Source organism: Labrus bergylta, chromosome 6, assembly GCF_963930695.1.
Source record: "Labrus bergylta chromosome 6, fLabBer1.1, whole genome shotgun sequence".
In the NCBI taxonomy this organism is placed as follows: domain Eukaryota; kingdom Metazoa; phylum Chordata; class Actinopteri; order Labriformes; family Labridae; genus Labrus; species Labrus bergylta.
Window position 1 is genome coordinate 4,807,200 of NC_089200.1, and position 18,360 is coordinate 4,825,559.

An 18,360-nucleotide genomic window follows, 5' to 3' on the forward strand; every position below is an offset into this window, starting at 1 on the left:
ACAAGCTGACAGCACACACATCCAACTTACGCTGAGTCGTCCTCGTTCAGGTGAAGAGCTGTGCTTGTTTTCTAACAACAAGGGCCGACTTGTTTGGGGATGGCAGTAGCTCCGTCTGCAGGGACTTGGTGGTTGGAACTTGATGGTTCAAATCCCAGAACAAACTATGTACTGAAATCAGGACTGGTTGCTGGAGCTCCCTTCATACATTTCCCCTCAGAGGTAAAAAAAATAATGTCTTATTCGTCTCACACCATATGAGGAAAATATGCAATATTAACTTCCATTTCTCACCATTGCAATACAAATATGGAGAGTGATTATTAAAGAATAATTTAAACGATCATAGAAAAAGCTGTGAGTGGGGGATATGGAAAAAATGAATCACCATTTCTTTTGGAAGGAATGGTAAGCAAATATCTCAGAGCAGCATCTGTGTCATTTTAAGTTCACATATATTCACAGTCATGTTATTATTCAATCATTTTTGTCTTGCCTAATTTAAATTTGTGTAAAGAAAAAATTGTGTAATTTAGTCGTAAATCTTTAACGCACATCTCTTTTTTTTTTTGGAGGATTAGAAGCAAATGTTCCTGAAAGTCGATAACTCTTTGCATCCTATAACAAAAGTACTCAGTGCTGAAGACAGCAGTCAAACCATCGGCATGTGTTTAGAATCTACCCTGCTACAGTATAATGCCTTTGAAAATAAGAGACTGAATCTTTAGCCACAGATTAGCATACCTCAAATGTCCCAAGAGGTGAGTCCATAGAAAAAAAAACAGTGTGAGAAAAGAGTGTTAAGAGGGCTGTAATTCATATGCAACGGCAAACATCCTGCAGGTTGTTTGCAGCAAATGTTCTTTAACTCACACCTTCTCCTGTCAATCTACAGCAAATACAGAAAAAGAAACGGACTGCAAATTGCCTTTCAGACAAGTTTCTTTGACCCTTCCATCTGTAAGCTGGCACTGTTTGCCGGCTTCTGTGTTTGTAATTTCTCTTGATGCACTCGGGGAGTCTTTCTGGAGTGATACACTGATGAGTGTATAAAGGGGATGTAGATGAGAGACGAGGAAAACAACGCAGAGCAACATTTCTCCCCTCAACAAGCAAAAAAGAGACGGGTTTACTCTGACACCTGTTTGTTCATTTCACACACGCACGCACGCACACACACACACACACACACACACACACACACACACACACACACACACACACACACACACACACACACACACACACACACACACACACACACACACACACACACACACACACACACACACACACACACAAACACAAACACAAACACACAAACTGGGAGAAAGCAAATCACTGAGATATCATTTCCACTGTGTGTGTGTGTGTGTGTGTGTGTGTGTGTGTGTGTGTGTGTGTGTGTGTGTGTGTGTGTGTGTGTGTGTGTGTGTGTGTGTGTGTGTGTGTGTGTGTGTGTGTGTGTGTGTGTGTGCACTTCTGCGTGTCTAAGAGAGAGATTTGGATGGAGGAAGTGGGGGATTAGAGGGAAATCACACCCTGCACGGCCTCCTTAGCAGCAGCGACTGTGTCCTTGACCCACTGATACGAGAGGTAACGCTTCAGAGATCACACAGAGACAGAGGGCCGGGTCTGCAGGAAACCTCCACAACACTCAGGTTATGATGTAAAGCTATTACCAATGCAACGACTGAAGAGCTCCTGCACTTTGTTGAGCTGTGTACACACCACTTATGTCTCATCACTTCCTCCTTTTCTTTGATTTTATCACGACAGCCGCTACAGGTTGATTAACTCTAACAGCTTTATTTTTGGGAGGGCGGTCCGTATAGGACACAGAAAATATTTCTTACAATGAATGTGTGTATGTTTTTAATCACTCAGTGTAATATGATGAATCAAATGAAGATCCACAACAGAACAGCTGCAATCAGTCATAATGAAGTGTTTAACAATTTGTTTTATGTTCATCAGAAAATAAAACAATGCATCTCTAATAGATCCAAAAAACACACAACGCTTTCCATATTCAGCCTGAGCCAAGGTTTGGTGTGTGTGTGAGTGTGTGTGTGTGTGTGTGTGTGTGTGTGTGTGTGTGTGTGTGTGTGTGTGTGTGTGTGGGTGACAGGTGGCAGCCTAACACACAAACACACACACACACACAGATCCTGTGGTGGAGAGCTTCTTAGAAAACTTGCACACTCGCACATTGAGAGTGAATCCAGACATCTCTCGCTTTCCCTTCGTCCTTCACTCTTTTCTCTCTTCCATCTCAAACACTTTCTCAACAGTCTTCACACCCTGGTTGCCAGTTTAACACCCTCTCTCTGCACTGGCACCGGTACTGGTCGAATTCCTCCAATTTAACAAGTTTGTTTTGAATCCTCTCCACTTCTGTTTCTCTTTCTTTCAGCTTCTCTTCCTCTCCTACTGTCCTTGGGAATCCCAGCGAACTCCTCTCCCCTCTTCCTCTCGACTGTATCCTGCTTTTTTCTTTGTCTTTTCCTCTTATGTCTGGACAAAAGCAATGGTTTCTCCAGTTCCATTTTCATGCTTAGATACGCCTACCAAGGGGCTGAGAATATAAAAACACAGACTGCATGGCACTCTCCATCTCTCGTCTCTATTCTAGGTCTAAATGCATGTGTCTATAACTTTTACTTTCCTTCTTTAAGCAGCAGAGGCAGGGATTCAAACCCGTCATCAACCACAGCTGTCTCAGGCACATGGTCACAAGGTGCGCCGTGACCTGTCTGCTGACATTTAATCTGGGTTGTACATAAACACACAGGCGAAACCTGAAGAAATCTCTGCAGAGCACTCTCTCTCTCTCACTGTATCATTGTATGGAAATTGTTCAAAGTAATGCATTTAAAATCATATTTATATAAAGGGCTTTAGATACCGTTTTTAATCCATTTAAAAATCCGCTGTTAATATTCTTTCGACCACAAGTTAAAACATAACTTTTGCATTTTTTTCGGTTGCAAAGGAACAGCCTTAGTTTACATTTCCACAGCAAAGATTCACAGTAACTGAAAATTTCCACATAGTCCATGCGCAGCGTTTTCTGTTTTGGATTTTGAAAATTTAAAAAAAATCAGAGAATCGAGAAAAAGTACTTTGAGTTTTCTGTTGTATCTTTCATCACAAGAAGTTAAACTGATTTACACAATTCTTTTGCTCTGCCAGACGGCGCGCGCCCTGCCTACTTGAAATTCAGAACTAAGAGTGTCTCTTTCATATCAAATAAATGACTTTCTTTGTTGGACTAAGTCTTTCTGGACTTGCTCTCCTCTTGCTTGCGCTCGTGTACCTCATATCTAGATGTATGTACTGTGCTGTGCCTTGTGCCTTGATGTTGCCTACACTATGTGTGTATGTACTGTATAATGTGTATGCATATATACATGTATATGCATTTATATGGTGCATATGCATGCTTGAGTGTACACAGCTCTACCTCTACCTTTACATGTATGTTATTGTAGAGGTTTTCTTTTCTTTCTTTTTTTTTCTTCAAATTTTTTCTGATTGTGTAATATTGACCGGTTGTTGGGTGGCTAGTCTTGGGGGAGCATTAAGTGTGAGTGATTGTGAGTGTGTGTGTGTGTGTGTGTGTGTGTGTGTGTGTGTGTGTGTGTGTGTGTGTGTGTGTGTGTGTGTGGAGTGGGGGGGGGGGGGTGTCTCTGTGTTTAAATGTTTGGTATTATGTTTTGGATTTACCTTTCATTTTGATTTTGTATTATAATGATTAAATTGATGTTTTGTAAGGACCCCCTCGAAATGAGATGATGCATCTCAAGGGGCTATCCTTGAAATAAATTACAAACATCAAATAAATGACTCCGGATCCATTGTGCTTTCTAATGGCGCTTGGCCCTAGCTTAATGTAAAGTCGATTTTTGGGGGGTTTTCTCCCAAGTACAGCAAAGTACACACACTAACTGTTTATCTAAAGCTGCTGTGAGGAGCTTTCCATTTGAGTCAATGTTGGAGGACAAAGTAGTACATATCATTACAATATATACACAACGCTAAACAGGAGGAAGAAAATCCTAAATTATCATGAATACCTACTAACTTAATGATGATGGTCTCCATATTATTGATGATGATGATGGTAATGACGATGGTTTTTGTTTGATAATGACGACTTATAAGATGGTTTCTATACTGATTAGAGCTCTCAAGAACTGCCCTCAATGTTGTGCTTTGCCTCTGGTCACTTCCTGTCAGCACCTGTGTGTCCAATCAGACTCAAAGCTGATCGTTTGCTCTTACTGACATTGTTCCCTTTTTTCTAGATCCTTGCTTGTGTTGTACTTACTCTCTGATGTACGTCGCTTTGGATAAAAGCGTCTGCTAAGTGAATTGTAGAATTGTAGAAATTAGAAAGGAAATATTGGGAAAGTGTGGGTAGAAGCTTTAATGACAAAAAAAAAAAACATTATCGTTGTGAACTCAATCAAAACCTCTCAAAATAGAACTCCCATCATGCCCTAATAACTCCTCAATAGTACAATAATATTCACAATTATCACCAAGACACCCATTAGAGGAATTGAAATCACCTATTAAGCCTTTATTGAGGGGAAAAGGAGCTTTCTTTGGATTTCACAGGGGGAAATCGTTTTTCCTGTCACTTCCTGCTGTGAGGGATACTGGCTTTAGAAAATGAAAGCTTTTTTTTTTTTCTCCATTTGTTTTTGTTCATCCATTCTCATGTGTTCCATCGTAAGGGCGGTTAATCTGATTTTAGAAAGGACACAAGCAGGGGTCCCAGGGTAAGCAGGTGGCTCGCCCTGAGACAGGACCGACTCTGCTGTGAGATGGTGTGACCCGTCCTCCCTCCCCCACATCAACACCCACCCGGCTCTGCTTAGCTCTGGCCCTGAAGCCACAGGACTCAGATTGGAGGTTATTTTCTCAAACCGAGCAGGAAGTCACTCCTCACATAACAACAGAGTGGTACAGACCCAGGGTCAAAATGTAATTCTGTTTGTTTTTTAAATGCAGTCTGGATCGATCGAAACTTTCAGGTAAACAAAGATGATAAAACAATGATAACTATACATGTGATGAACAAAAAGTTTATTTCTATAATCACCTACTTCTTGAACTGTTACAGCACTTTTCCAGCAGTGTGACTTTGTATTAAAAGTCTGAAAACTGCAATACACTGCAGAGATATGTGGAAACTGGCAGAGTAGCTCTCAGGCATAAAAGCTAAATGGCCTCTTGTAGTCATTTGTACTCCTACACCGAGGCATCACTGAAAGCATAATGCATATCAACAGGCTTCATGGGGAAAGATGAATGTCTTTCCACATGCAGCATTACTGAACATTTTGGTTCCATTACTCGCTTATGTCCATCACAAGAAGCTTCACAAATCAACTGAGTGTTTAGGTCAGCTTCACCAACGGTCTCACCTCAAGAGAGATTTAAAACTTTTCTCATCTTATTATTAACTGAGACACTCCACACAGCGCTCTTCTTTTTGTTCCTGCAGTCATACACATTCAGAGCCTTCATGTTTAAAGCTCCCCTGGATTGGAATAATCCATGTTTTTATTATTAAAAAGTATTTAAACAATGAAAAATAGACAAAGGATTTGTCGATACACTTATAGCCCTAACAAGGAAGATGTCTTTGAATAAACAGGTGCCGCTAATGTTTCTGGCATTTAAGCTTTTAAGGGCGTTTTCACACCTATAGTTTCTTTTCTCTGGTCCGAATCACGGACCAAATTTGTAACATCGTTGCATAATTACGTCAAGTTTGGTCTGTGTTCACACAGGGACATTTGCGAGATGACGTGTGATACGCGAGAAAAATGCTCTCCTATTCATTGGAAAAGTTGGATCATAACAACTTGCTCCCAACGGGTTCAAGACCAGAAATTAATGTACTGTAGTTAAAGGGATACTTCACCCATTTGCATTAATCTTTGTATCATTAGAAACCTGGTAGTATTTTTGAATGGTCGTGCATCCCGCCCTCATTTTCCCCTGAGATGGGAAATCTTTGTATTTGTAAGTCTGTAAAGGAGCTTCCAGTGACACAAATATCGTCATTTTGCATCACACCGCTGTTGCGGTTAGCGGTGTGAAACTACAATGCTAGTTCCTCATATTTTCGACAACTGAAGCTACAGATCAATCACAGATCAGTGGGTGGGAACTCAATCCCAGAATCCAAACTTAACGTCCGCCATATTGCTTGGAAGCTATGCTAACAGGCTCTATGGAGAAAGCTGATAATGGCGAAGAAATCTAAATATAGCGGCGAGACGGCTGCTGCCGACAGCGGCGGTGAGGACGAGGAGCCCGGGCCGGGTCGAGCTGGGGCGGACTGGTGGTGTCGGTGCTCTCACTGTTTGACTATGGACACAGACATGGAGTCTGTTTTCTACCAATTCCTTCTGGAAGAAATCTCGGAATCAGTTGAGGAAACGGCCTTAAGTGTTGTAGTAAATATGTCTGTAAACCTGATCTTAGTGGGAGTGGCCTGCGGTGCTATGCATTCTGGGATTTGGTGTCTTTCATCCACATGGGCCAAAAAGACACTTTCTGCCTTTTCTCGGCCAAGAAGGCACCAACTTCAAAATGTATTTCACATTTCATGATGTTTTGTCTCATTGATTTAAATTGTCCAAATTTGTATCGAATTTTAAATATATTCCAAACTATCACTACATCCTCCATACTGCATTCAACATCAACAAAAAGTGACAAAGGCCTGTTTGACGGGCGATTGGACTTATGTCAAGCATTTTGGGTCAAATAGTTTTCTGTTCATATTCCATCTAGGCTTACAGTTGTGACATTCTTTCCCTTTTTTATGTATCTTTTGATCCTGACAGAATCCACTGTTTCCTGTTGGTAGAATCAAACTTCTGAAAGTGATCAATGAAGAAACCACTGACATGAGGGAGAATGGATGGGATTGAGCTCTCAACTCTGCCTTCAGCAATCTCACAGGAGAAATGGAAAGCCGACAGGTTGAGCTACGAGCAGTTTTTACACTCTGGTCATCACCGGCTGGATTGGATGTTTGCCTTTTTGTTCTTGGGTGACAAAAGTGGAACTTGGCATGGTTTACTCTTTCCATTGTTGTTTTGACCTTTCATTACTGAGCTGTTTTCCCCCCACAGAGCTGCCACTGTCTGGATTTCATGTTGTTGATGGATGGTGGTCGGGCATTGCTAATTTGAGCCTCCTCTCTTGACAGTAGTTGTTGGAGCCAAAACGTGCGTTTTGAATATTTGTATGGAATCCTTACAAGGAACAACAGGTGGAGCATTGGCTTGTGGTTAGAGATGCACCAATTTTTTTTCAGTTCCGATCCGATTCCGACTAATACGTACCGATACCAATACTGATTCCGATTTTTTTATTATCCTAAATAATAGTGTTATTGTTGTTGTTGGTATTATGTGTAAGGCTACACAAAGCGGTAGTAAACCTGGTATTGCAGTCATTCGCTTCACATACAAATAATTTTATGGTTTTCAAATTAAATATTTTAAACTGAAATGTCAGAATTGGATTATAGATAATATAGAAGGAGCAGTTTCATCTCGTCTGAATGTCTTGAAGATGATTTGTGGACACTTCTTACCGTTCAGTCTGAATGTCTTCAAAGAGAGACTGTGGAAGGTTTTTTTATATATATATATATAAGACTGGATCGTCCCATCGCTTCTTGTGGTGACCATACAGCCAGACTTGACCATATCAACGTGTCAAAGTATAATGTCAGTAACTTCTTAATATTTTGACATTTACTGGACGTTGCTGAGCATTTATGTGGATTACTAGAATCCTTAGAGCATTGTGAATTTGGAAATGGGTCAACGGATCCAAACTCCCGTTATGCATTGGACACTGTTTTGTGGCTTCGACCTGAACGTCTAAGCCAGCTCCCCAGTTCATGCCTCAGACACTTACTGAGATAAATATTAGATTTGTTGAAACAGGTCTCTACAGTAACGTCTAATTGTCCAAGGTGGATAACGGTGAGTCTTGCCTCTCAACCACAGAGAGCTTAGAAATCCCTGGACAGACACACAACACAGATATCCAGAACTCTTGGATACAGCAGAGACCTACCAATGCAAACATAAAATACAGTTTACGAAGGGGAAAATGTCCAGGTATGGCAGCTGATGGACTGATGTTTTGAGTCTGAATAAAAAAAAAGACCTTTTCTACATGAATTAATGCATCAATACAATGAAAGGTTACAGAGTAGGGTTCGTTCCTTCAATAACAATTAAAAACAAAAATGTAAACTTTATCAACCAACTTCCAGATTACCGTCTGCTCAGATGTAACGCTCTGCTACATGTGCTGCAGACCGTGCTGAGAGTAGATTTGTTTTCTGTATATTATGTTCCTTAAGAAAGTTTCCATTTCTGCTCATAACAGGAAACAGTTAAACCAAACACAAACACATCTGTAATAGGCTCCAATCAGCTGATGGAGGCTCTCGTCTCCTGCAGAATCCTGAACCCCTACGCCTGATTGATCTCATAAATGAATCCAACAATGGCTTAGCTTCATTAAAATCTTTGTTTTTCTGACAGATTTAATCCCAACAGAAGATTTCAAAGTCAAATTCTTTTATTGGATCTGATCTGATACAGTCTGGTGTCTACATGCCCTGGTGCATTTCATTCCAACAGCTGTGCGACAATAATGATTCCTATAGGATGGCTTTTTTTCTTCTTCCAGGACTTCCTTTCAGCACCGACCCATTCAGCCGTTCAAACACACCTGAGGCACCAACTGATCAGCTCCCTGAAAATGGACATCTATCGTCTTTTCAGAGCAGTACTGACCGTTAGTGTGTTGCTCTTAAAGGGATACTTCACCCATTTGCATTAAGCTTTGTATCATTAGAAACCTGGTAGTATCTTTGAATGGTCGTGCATCCCGCCCTCATTTTCCCCTGAGATGGGAAATCTTTGTATTTGTAAGTCTGAAAAGGAGCTTCCAGTGACGCATAATTATGATTTTTGCGTCACTGGAAGCTGTTGCGGTTAGCGGGGTGAAACTACAACGCTAGTTCCTCATATTTTTGACCACTGAAGCTACAGATCAATCCCAGATCAGTGGGTGGGAACTCACTCCCAGAATCCAAACTTAACGTCCGCCATATTGCTTGGAAGCTATGCTAACAGGCTCTATGGAGAAAGATGATAATGGTGAAAAAAATATAAATATAGCGGTGAGACGGCTGCTGCCAACAGGCCGGTCTTGTGTAACGATCGAATTTCCCTCTGGGATTAATAAAGTATTTCTGATTCTGATTCTGAAATCGAGGACCTTAGTGGGAGTGGCCTGCGGTGCTGTGCATTCTGGGATTTGGTGTCTTTCATCCACATGAGCCAAAAAGACACTTTCTGCCTTTTCTCAGCCAAGAAGGCACCAACTTCAAAATGTATTTCACATTTCTACATATATGACCCAAAGTCAATACAGATTCATGTTTCAACGGGTGAAGTATCTCTTTAACCAAGCAACAGCTAACTGCATGTTGCCTTCAACACAGATTCCCAACAAAGTGCATCCCAACATATCTATGGCAAGACATACGGCATGCTCAAGGACCGCAGCAAGAACAAAATCACATTTAAGTATGGCAACAATTTTGTGCGAGAAGGTTTAAACTACCTCATTTCAAATGATTGGCCTGTTTTTATTTTCTTTTGCTTGAGGTGTTTATATGGATATATTTGTGTGTTTCCACCAAAGGAACTTTTCCCAGGGACCAGAGACCTTTGGGAGGCATACCGAGTTCTTTTGGGGTGGGACTTTCAGTGCGGATCATTGCTAATATGTCTGACACTTGCAGCTTTCATAAGATTCTTTAAAATGTCAGCTGACAAATTTGCCTTATTACGCGACTTAATACCTTAACACAAACCCTAACAATGGACTGAGATCACTTTGTAGTCCTTTGAAAAGTAGACCCAGGGACTAAAAGTTCTGAGAACTTTAGGTGGAAACTCAGCTTTAAGCTACTGAGAGAAAGTCAAGAGAAGCAGGAACAACAAGGAAAGACAGCGAGTAATGTTCTAACTGAAAGTGAAAATGTCTCTTTTAAAAGAAAAGGTACAGGTTTAACCAGGAAGGCCTTCACACCTCAGTACTCCTCTCTCTCTCTCTCACACACACACACACACACACACTTTATTTCCCCTTAACCTTTTATCCCATTAGTCCACAGACAACCTTCTTGTACTCGTCTGGTCAATGCATTTTACCGTCTGTCTCGGTCGCTCCTGAACCTTTTATCCAGTCTTTGTAACTCCATTAAAGCAATCACGACATGTCAGTCAAATATATGCTGTTAATATTGTGTTTTTCAGCCGCTTAAAGGAAATGTCTATGATTAAATCTGATTCAAATCAATGCAAAGTCGTGAACGGCTTTTTCAAACAGCCTAACAGTCTGGTTACTTTATGTCTGATTTTGCATCTGTTTTCTGATTCTTAATACAGATACTGAAAAAAATGCTGTTACTTTATAATAAATAATATTTCACATATTTGAAATACACCTTAACACTCTGCCGTCCTCATCTACACTACCACCAAGCTAAACTCATTTACAGAACATTATAAACTAAGTTCCTTATCTTGCCTCTTACATGAAGTGACCTAAATGTTTGAACTATAGCCACTGCGCATTACCAGACACGTTCCTCAAGACGTTTACTGTTGAATGTTCCTCGAGTCAGATCGGAACTGGGAAAATCTGCTTTTTCTTATTCTGCACCGGACTCTTGGAACGACATATAGCATCTTCTTGAGAGAAATTAACTTTTACTTTTTGGGCATTTTAGAAACCTGATTTTAAGCCTCCCAGCCTCTTATTTATTGCAGTTTTGTACTTGCTTAATTATCTTAGTACATTTTTGCCTTTTTTAGACTGATTTTAGCAGTCTTGTATTATCTGTCCCGTTTTTCTTTTTGATTTAATGTCTGTTTTCTAATTATTTCTGTAATGACTCGATGTCATTGTAAATGAGGGTTTGCCCCTCAATGATCTTTCGAGTATAAATAAAGGTTGAATTTAATTTAATTGAAAGTAGTCCGTATCAAAACTGTAAAAATACACTATCTGCACCTGTAAAGCTCAGCGGTTAGTGCGAGCATGCTCCATGTACAGAAGTTATAGTCCTCGTCCCAGTGGCCGTGGGTTTGATTCCGAATCTCAGCCCTTTTTAGTCATGTCATCCCCCACTCTCTCCTCCAAACGTTTAATGTCTCTCTTCGACTGTGCTCTCAAATAAAAGGTAAGCATGTCCCAAAAACAACTCTTCAATAACTAAATAGTGAATGGGCTTGTTGGTCAGTCCTGGTGATACTCGCACTATTCAGTCAAACCGTTGAATCTTAATGACAGCGGTGAAACGTCTTCACAAACAGCGGCACGGACTCCACAGTGAACATCATAAACATACAACATAAATCACAACAACGTGTGTGCACAAGTGATGAAGGTGATGAAGCCTGCCCACAGTCAGGAGGGGAGGATTTCATGAACATCTGCTCCTGACACACACACACACACACACACACACACACACACACACACACACACACACACACACACACACACACACACACACACACACACACACACACACACACACACACACACACACACACACACACACACACACACACACACACACACAGTATCACACACAGGCATCTCAGCATGTATGGCAAAAGGAGGAAGTGGGTGGAAGGAGAACAGCTCAGGCACATGCTGTTTTGTGACATTTACACCTATTTGAGTACACCTGTATAGATGCACGCTTGATCTGACACACACACACACACATACATACACACACAAACACACACAGGTGTCAAAAAGAAACATAAAACATGCACATACACATTCAGCTTAAGTGTATTTCTTTGAAATTCTGACTAACTAAAGAACTTAAGAGAAGTCCTTGGAGAGTAACTTCCTCATGCGTACCCTCTCAAACACACATTTGGCATTCTCTAGTGCAGAAAAATGTTTACACCATGTGCTTTGATTTACTGAAACATCACATTCACGCACTACGACCCCCCTTTCCTCCCCCCTCAGACGAGCCTGTTTGATTGTATAGTTTCTGTGTGTGAGACCAGAGGAAGATGTTATTAAAAGTCACCGTGCATTTAGATCTCAGCAGCTCGTAACTGAATCTGTGTGCGGTTGTAAGTTTTTGTTGCTCTCCTGCAGAAGTGTGTTCAGCCACTGCTGAAGACACCACATTTCCTGATATAACCTTTTCATAATAAAAGCATTTCAACAGCTTAAAGGCTTTATATGTGATTTTTCACACTTAAATATAATATAAATCAAGTATCTCCTCTGAAAATAACTCTGTGAGTCATGACTGTCTACAATGGGTGTAACACCCGAGTCCCACTGTCTGTGATGTTTTCAGAGTTTTCAGAGTCCTATCTTCACTTTGTTTACATCGCCAGGACGGCCGGCTGACTCCTCCCCTCGTGTATAAAAGTTGTTTAATTGAGGGACTAGAGAAAAGAAGAATAACATACTGTACTCACTGCTTAACTGTGTTTCTAGATCACGCTCATTTCAGGTAAATTTACATGCAGTGTGAAGATACCAGCATAATAAAGATCGCTAGCATTAGCATGCTAACACAACAATGCAGCGCAAGTTGTTTTGGTTTCATGCTGGTGCTCAAGGGCGACATCTGCTGGATCAAAAAATCACATATAAAGCCTTTAAAAGGAGGGGAGTTTTATTGTGAAAGATTTATTTGTAAAAGAGAATGTGTTACATACATTTACCTCTTGTCTTGTTCAGCGGTATGACACACCTAACATTATCATACTGAATGTTAAAAAACAAACGTGGCAACAGCAACCGTGCTGTCACTTTTCAGACTTCAACTCCCTCAGTCGTTTCCATCGCTGAAGAGCTTTAATGTTTAATCTGGTTTGTCCTCTTGCTTGATCTACACTCTTTCTCGTCGCAGCCTTCTCTGCTTCTGACCTTTTTTTGTTGTTGCCCTCTTTAGCAGGGTGAACAGTTACGAGTAACCATGGAGTTGAGCTTTCTCTACCATCCTCCTGGTAGTCATGAAATACCTCCGGCAGCGGCAAACCACTGTGAGAGCACATGATTTATTGATTGCTGCCGGGTGTTAAGACTGTTTTAACGGATATACCAAATGTGTGGATATCTTACAATACCAACCCTATCTTTAAAACAAGTGAGACATCTATATAAACACCTTCAAGCAGGTAGACTTGTTGAAATGGAGATGCAAATCCACTCCAGCACAACGCTTATGCTCCAGAGCGACAGAAAGAGACGCGCTGCAGGAGAGCACTCCCACTTAATGTTGCTGTCATTTGCTGAAACTTAGAGATGAGGAAAAGACAAGTTTACCTGATCGACACTCGCTCTGACCCGAGCAGGACGCGGTGCCCGGTGGTCAGTGAGCGTGTGAGGCCACGGGCTCTGTTAGAAGTTTTTAGAGGGGCCACACACTCAGCACATGGAGAGAAATATTTATTCACTAAATTACTACTGATAGCATTTTCGGGAATAGGAGGACATGATTTGGCAATACATCATCGTCCTGACTCGTGTGATACAATCATCCTATTGCCAGTGTCTAACGGCACTCTAAACAGATTTCCTTAATCTGACCCCGTGTCACCACTTCCTGACTTCTCATCGTGGCACTTACGAGTGAAACATGAACTGAACAGTAAATTGGCAAAAGACGTTGACAGAAGGAAAAAAAAGAAGACAGTAGGAGAACGGAAATGTCTTTCTGCAATTCACTTAGCAGACGCTTTTTATCCAAGCTGACGTACATCAGAGAGTAAGTACAACACTAATCCATTCATACACCGCCACCGAAGCAGCAAGAGCAATGTGGGGTTAAGTGTCTTGCCCGAGGACACATCGCACATGTTGCTCAAGTGGGGATTGAACCCTTGACCTTCTGGCTGAGAGGCGACAATTCTACCAACTGAGCCACAGCCGCCCTCTTTTGTGCAGTTTATATTTCAGGCAGTTTATATTTTTCAGTGGATCAGATATTGTGCTGTATCGTTATATGATTTTCAACAAGCTTGCTGTATTAAGACAATAATGTAGCGTGGGCTAGGATCGCCACATCGTATCAAATCATATCGTAATTGCATCAAATTGCATCATATCGTGGGTAACCCATGCATTTCCCAGCCCTTAACTTTTAGTTGCTTTCTAGTCACAAATCTTTCAAACTTATTATTTCAATTAATTATTCAAACTAATTTAGTCTGGGTAAGTAGATCCAAATGAGAACTTTTAATTCAGTAAAAATGCTACTGATGTCTTTTAGGGAAACATAAAGAGATGGATACATTTGATAAAAACTCGTTCCTCTTTCATCCATCCTTCCTTTAACTCTTCCGTCTCGCCATCCCTTCTTCTTTACGTGCGCTCTTCCTCTTCTCTCCGCTGTTCCCATCCCCCCACTCCTCTCTGAGATGAGAGCTGTCAGCAGGGCCATATATCTGATACAGCGCACCACGGACTCACTAACACACACACACACACACACACACACACACACACACACTCTGCGTTACAGTGTTCACTAATGGGGCAGTGGGTATGAGGGGAATGGGCGATGGGAGTCTGCTGGGCGTGGCCGGGCTCATCAGACTGGTTATATAAGACAGCGACAAGGATTTTCCTTTCGTCATAAATGTCTAACCTTATACTATTAAGATGGTGTTATGTCAACACGGGGCTGTATGAGCATCACTGGATTCCTGTAGAGGAACCAGGCAAGAGACAGGCTGAAGATTCACATCCCTATATGCACATGCACAAATATGGCTGCAAAGGGCTTTTATTTCAAATACCAATTCATTTTTTAATATCCTTGACATTAATCAATTCATCTTTTTTTGTATCTTAAAAGAAGAAAAAAAAGCCCATTATTACTTTTTCAAATGATTCTTTTCATCCAGTATGTCAAATAAATATTTAATTTGTGATCAAATAACAGAGAAAGTTAACAGACTGCATTTTAGAAGATTAAAATTATGTTGGGGAAATAAGGAAAATGATAAACACAATGCATTTGAGCATTTATAACAACAATGCAGCTTTTTATGTGCTTCAATGTTTATACTCTATTCCAAATGGTTTCAATATATTTGGTTTCCGATTATGAATTCAAAATGTTTTTGTTGTTTTCTTCTGACAAGTTGTCAGATCGCTGAGATACATCCACACACACACACACACACACACACACTACGCGGTCAGAGCTAATGTCAGTTCATCAGTAAAACTACCTGAACTGTTCCTTTAAATGAATGAATTCATGTGGCTGTGTTCAGCTGAGCAGGCTCCTTGCAGACTCTCTCTGCTGCTCGGGCTCACTACACACACATCACACTCCTTCTGGCACATGCATTTCATGGAAAATATACAGAGGAGAAGACACTCCTCTTCTGCTGCTTCGTCTCTCTCTTTCCCCTCCGATTCTCATTCCTCACACACAATGCCGTCTCACTCTCCTTTCCTCTCCTCACACACACACAAACTTCAGGCAGAGTGCAGGTTCTTCTTTCTAAGAGTGTTTTTGGGGCTTCAGCCATGAAGGGACACAATCAGCTCCTCCGCCTCATGAACGCTCGCAGCCTGACACGAGTGATGAACGACACTCAGGAGTGGGGGAGACAGAAAAGGTCTTTAAGATATATATACAGTGATGTCACTCTGTTGTTCTTTGACGAGAAACATGCCGACAAAGTTCCTATGAGCAATAAACAAGACAGATAAATCGGCTTGTGCCAACACAAATCATGGACTCTACCACTCGTGTGCTGGCAGTATGAAAATCTGGGATACTCAAGTTTACAATGTTCAAAACAATATCTGTCCAGCAAGAACCCCATCAGCGAAAACTTTAACTGTGCATTGATTATAAGTCAGCTAATGCCAAGGCGATCGAGTTGCATATAAAATGTTGGCTTGCAAAAGTTACAAGAATGATGATTGCATGAACAAAACAGATGACTGCATCAAATAGAAATTGTGCATCTGAATGCACAGCTTTAGTATGTTTAAAATATCCAGTAATGTAGCTGTTTCAGTGTTATATAGGTGCACTGATATATTTACTTCACCATGCAATGGTTGTCAGGACAGCAAACCTGTAAACCTGTGATATCGTTTGCAAAAACTCATTTAGAAACAAAATGATTCAGATTTAAATGTCACATTATTTTGAAGTAGGCTACATAAAAAGAATATTTGTGCTGATATTTCCAGGTAAAGTTTAATTTACCATGTCTCCTACTTTGAAAATTAAAGAGTAAAAAGCTTTGGGAAACAGTTCTTTAACCATAGTCTATTTAAAAGTGCAAACTGAACTTTTGAGCACCCCCGGTTTACAAAAAGTCAGAGTGAAACCTGAAAGCGAAGTGACCCACTCTGCTTCCCCCTGCAGTTTCTCTTGTGTGTACCTGGTTCGTGGTGTCAGGCGGCAGGTTCTTCATAAGGATTTTCCTCCTGTTGCTCAGCTCCTGACGAGTTTTGGCCAGCCGCTTCTCGATCTCCTCCGGCTCCAGGTCCGGCAGGTCCCGGACACTAATCCCCGAGTCTGAGGGCTGAGCTCCCCCCGCTGCTGCTGCTGCCGCCGCCGCCGCCGCCGCTGCCGCTGCCGCCGCCGCCGCTCCCCCCGCCGCCGCTGCTGCTGCCTCCTCATCCTCCGGCTGCCGGCTCTCAGGGCTATCCATCTCCGGAGAAAGTGCGCTCTCCCCGGCTAGAGAAGAGTGAACGCTCGGCGGCTGGATGGATGGGGCTGCCGCCATCTTGGGTAGCAGAGTGAAAAGTGTGAGGGAAGTGAGTGAGTGGAAGAGAGAGAGAGAGAGAGAGAGAGAGAGAGAGAGAGTGTGTGAGAGAGAGAGAGAGCGAGAGCAGGTGGGAGGTGTGTCAGCTGAAGAGCGAAAAGAAAACAATAAAATGAAATAAATAAAGGCCTATTTTAAAATTAAATTCAAAACTCATTCAATCATTTTACAGCTTGTAGTTTTGTTCTTGGAATCAACATTCAATTTATTTTTCGTTAATATATATTTATATATATCAGGAAAACTTGTTTTTTTTTCCTCTTCAGTTTTTAATCTTAAGGTAAAATAGGAAGAGGCACTTTGCAAACACATGAGAGAGGGCTACTTGTTGAAATGTTTACGCCTGGCTGTTAGTTTGCTCCTTGTGGACTCCTGGCGACCCCATCTGTCTGACTAATGTATGGAAGCCGAAGAAGGACCGTCAGTTCAAACATCAGGACGTCACGTAGTTTTTTTTTTTTTTTTTTTACAACCTAGTGCTTGTGAAGGTTGTTATCAGTCTAAGTGGAATATTAATTATTTTTGAAGGGATCCTACTTCTCCCCAGATTTAAAGCAAATAAAAACGGTGTGAATTAACCTCACATTCAGTCTAGGAAGTGGACTATCGTCTGTACATTCTTGACAGTGAATGGTTAAAGTCTTTATATGTGATTCTTCACACTTAAATATATAAATCAAGTCTATCCTCTGAAAATAACTCTGTGAGTCATGACTGTCTACAATGGGTGTAACACCCGAGTCCCACTGTCTGTGATGTTTTCAGAGTTTTCAGAGTCCTATCTTCACTTTGTTTACATCGCCAGGACGGCCGGCTGACTCCTCCCCTCGTGTATAAAAGTTGTTTAATTGAGGGACTAGAGAAAAGAAGAAAAACATACTGTACTCACTGCTTAACTGTGTTTCTAGATCACGCTCATTTCAGGTAAATTTACATGCAGTGTGAAGATACCAGCATAATAAAGATCGCTAGCATTAGCATGCTAACACAACAATGCAGCGCAAGTTGTTTTGGTTTCATGCTGGTGCTCAAGGGCGACATCTGCTGGATCAAAAAAAATCACATATAAAGCCTTTAAAGAGGAATTCAGTTTTTTATTTTTCTTCTAAAGCCTAATTAACACATCTATTCTTTTGTTTCAAGAGACAGAGAGCGAGGGAGGCGTTCATTGGAGAATATCTCTTAACCACCACAGCTTTCCTGTTTCCCAATGTGCATAATGTTACCATGAATGGCTGTGTGCCTTCCCTGCTTTCTACCATAGTCATCCAGTGAATGCCAAACTAGGCGCCAACCAACCGAGCCCGCCTGCCTGCCTGCCTGCCCACCGTGGGTGGAAAGCTGCTCCTGGCACACACAAAGGGAACAGAGCTCCCCGCCGAGTCCTCACAATGCGTATATGTGCTTCCGCAGGCTGCGTGCGTTGCCGACAGACACA

At 41.4% G+C, this 18,360-nt stretch overlaps 1 protein-coding gene across 1 annotated transcript in view; it reads right to left on the reverse strand.

Moving 5' to 3' along the window:
* The window catches only part of raver2 (ribonucleoprotein, PTB-binding 2), a 98,180-nt gene extending 81,267 nt beyond the window's left edge, over positions 1 to 16,913 (reverse strand). Inside the window, exon 1 of the mRNA XM_065955601.1 lies at positions 16,536 to 16,913. Within this exon, the coding sequence (XP_065811673.1) occupies positions 16,536 to 16,883 (348 nt within the window). The 5' untranslated portion in view covers positions 16,884 to 16,913. The remainder of the gene's footprint in view (positions 1 to 16,535) is intronic.
* Between the last annotated feature and the right edge of the window lie 1,447 nt (positions 16,914 to 18,360).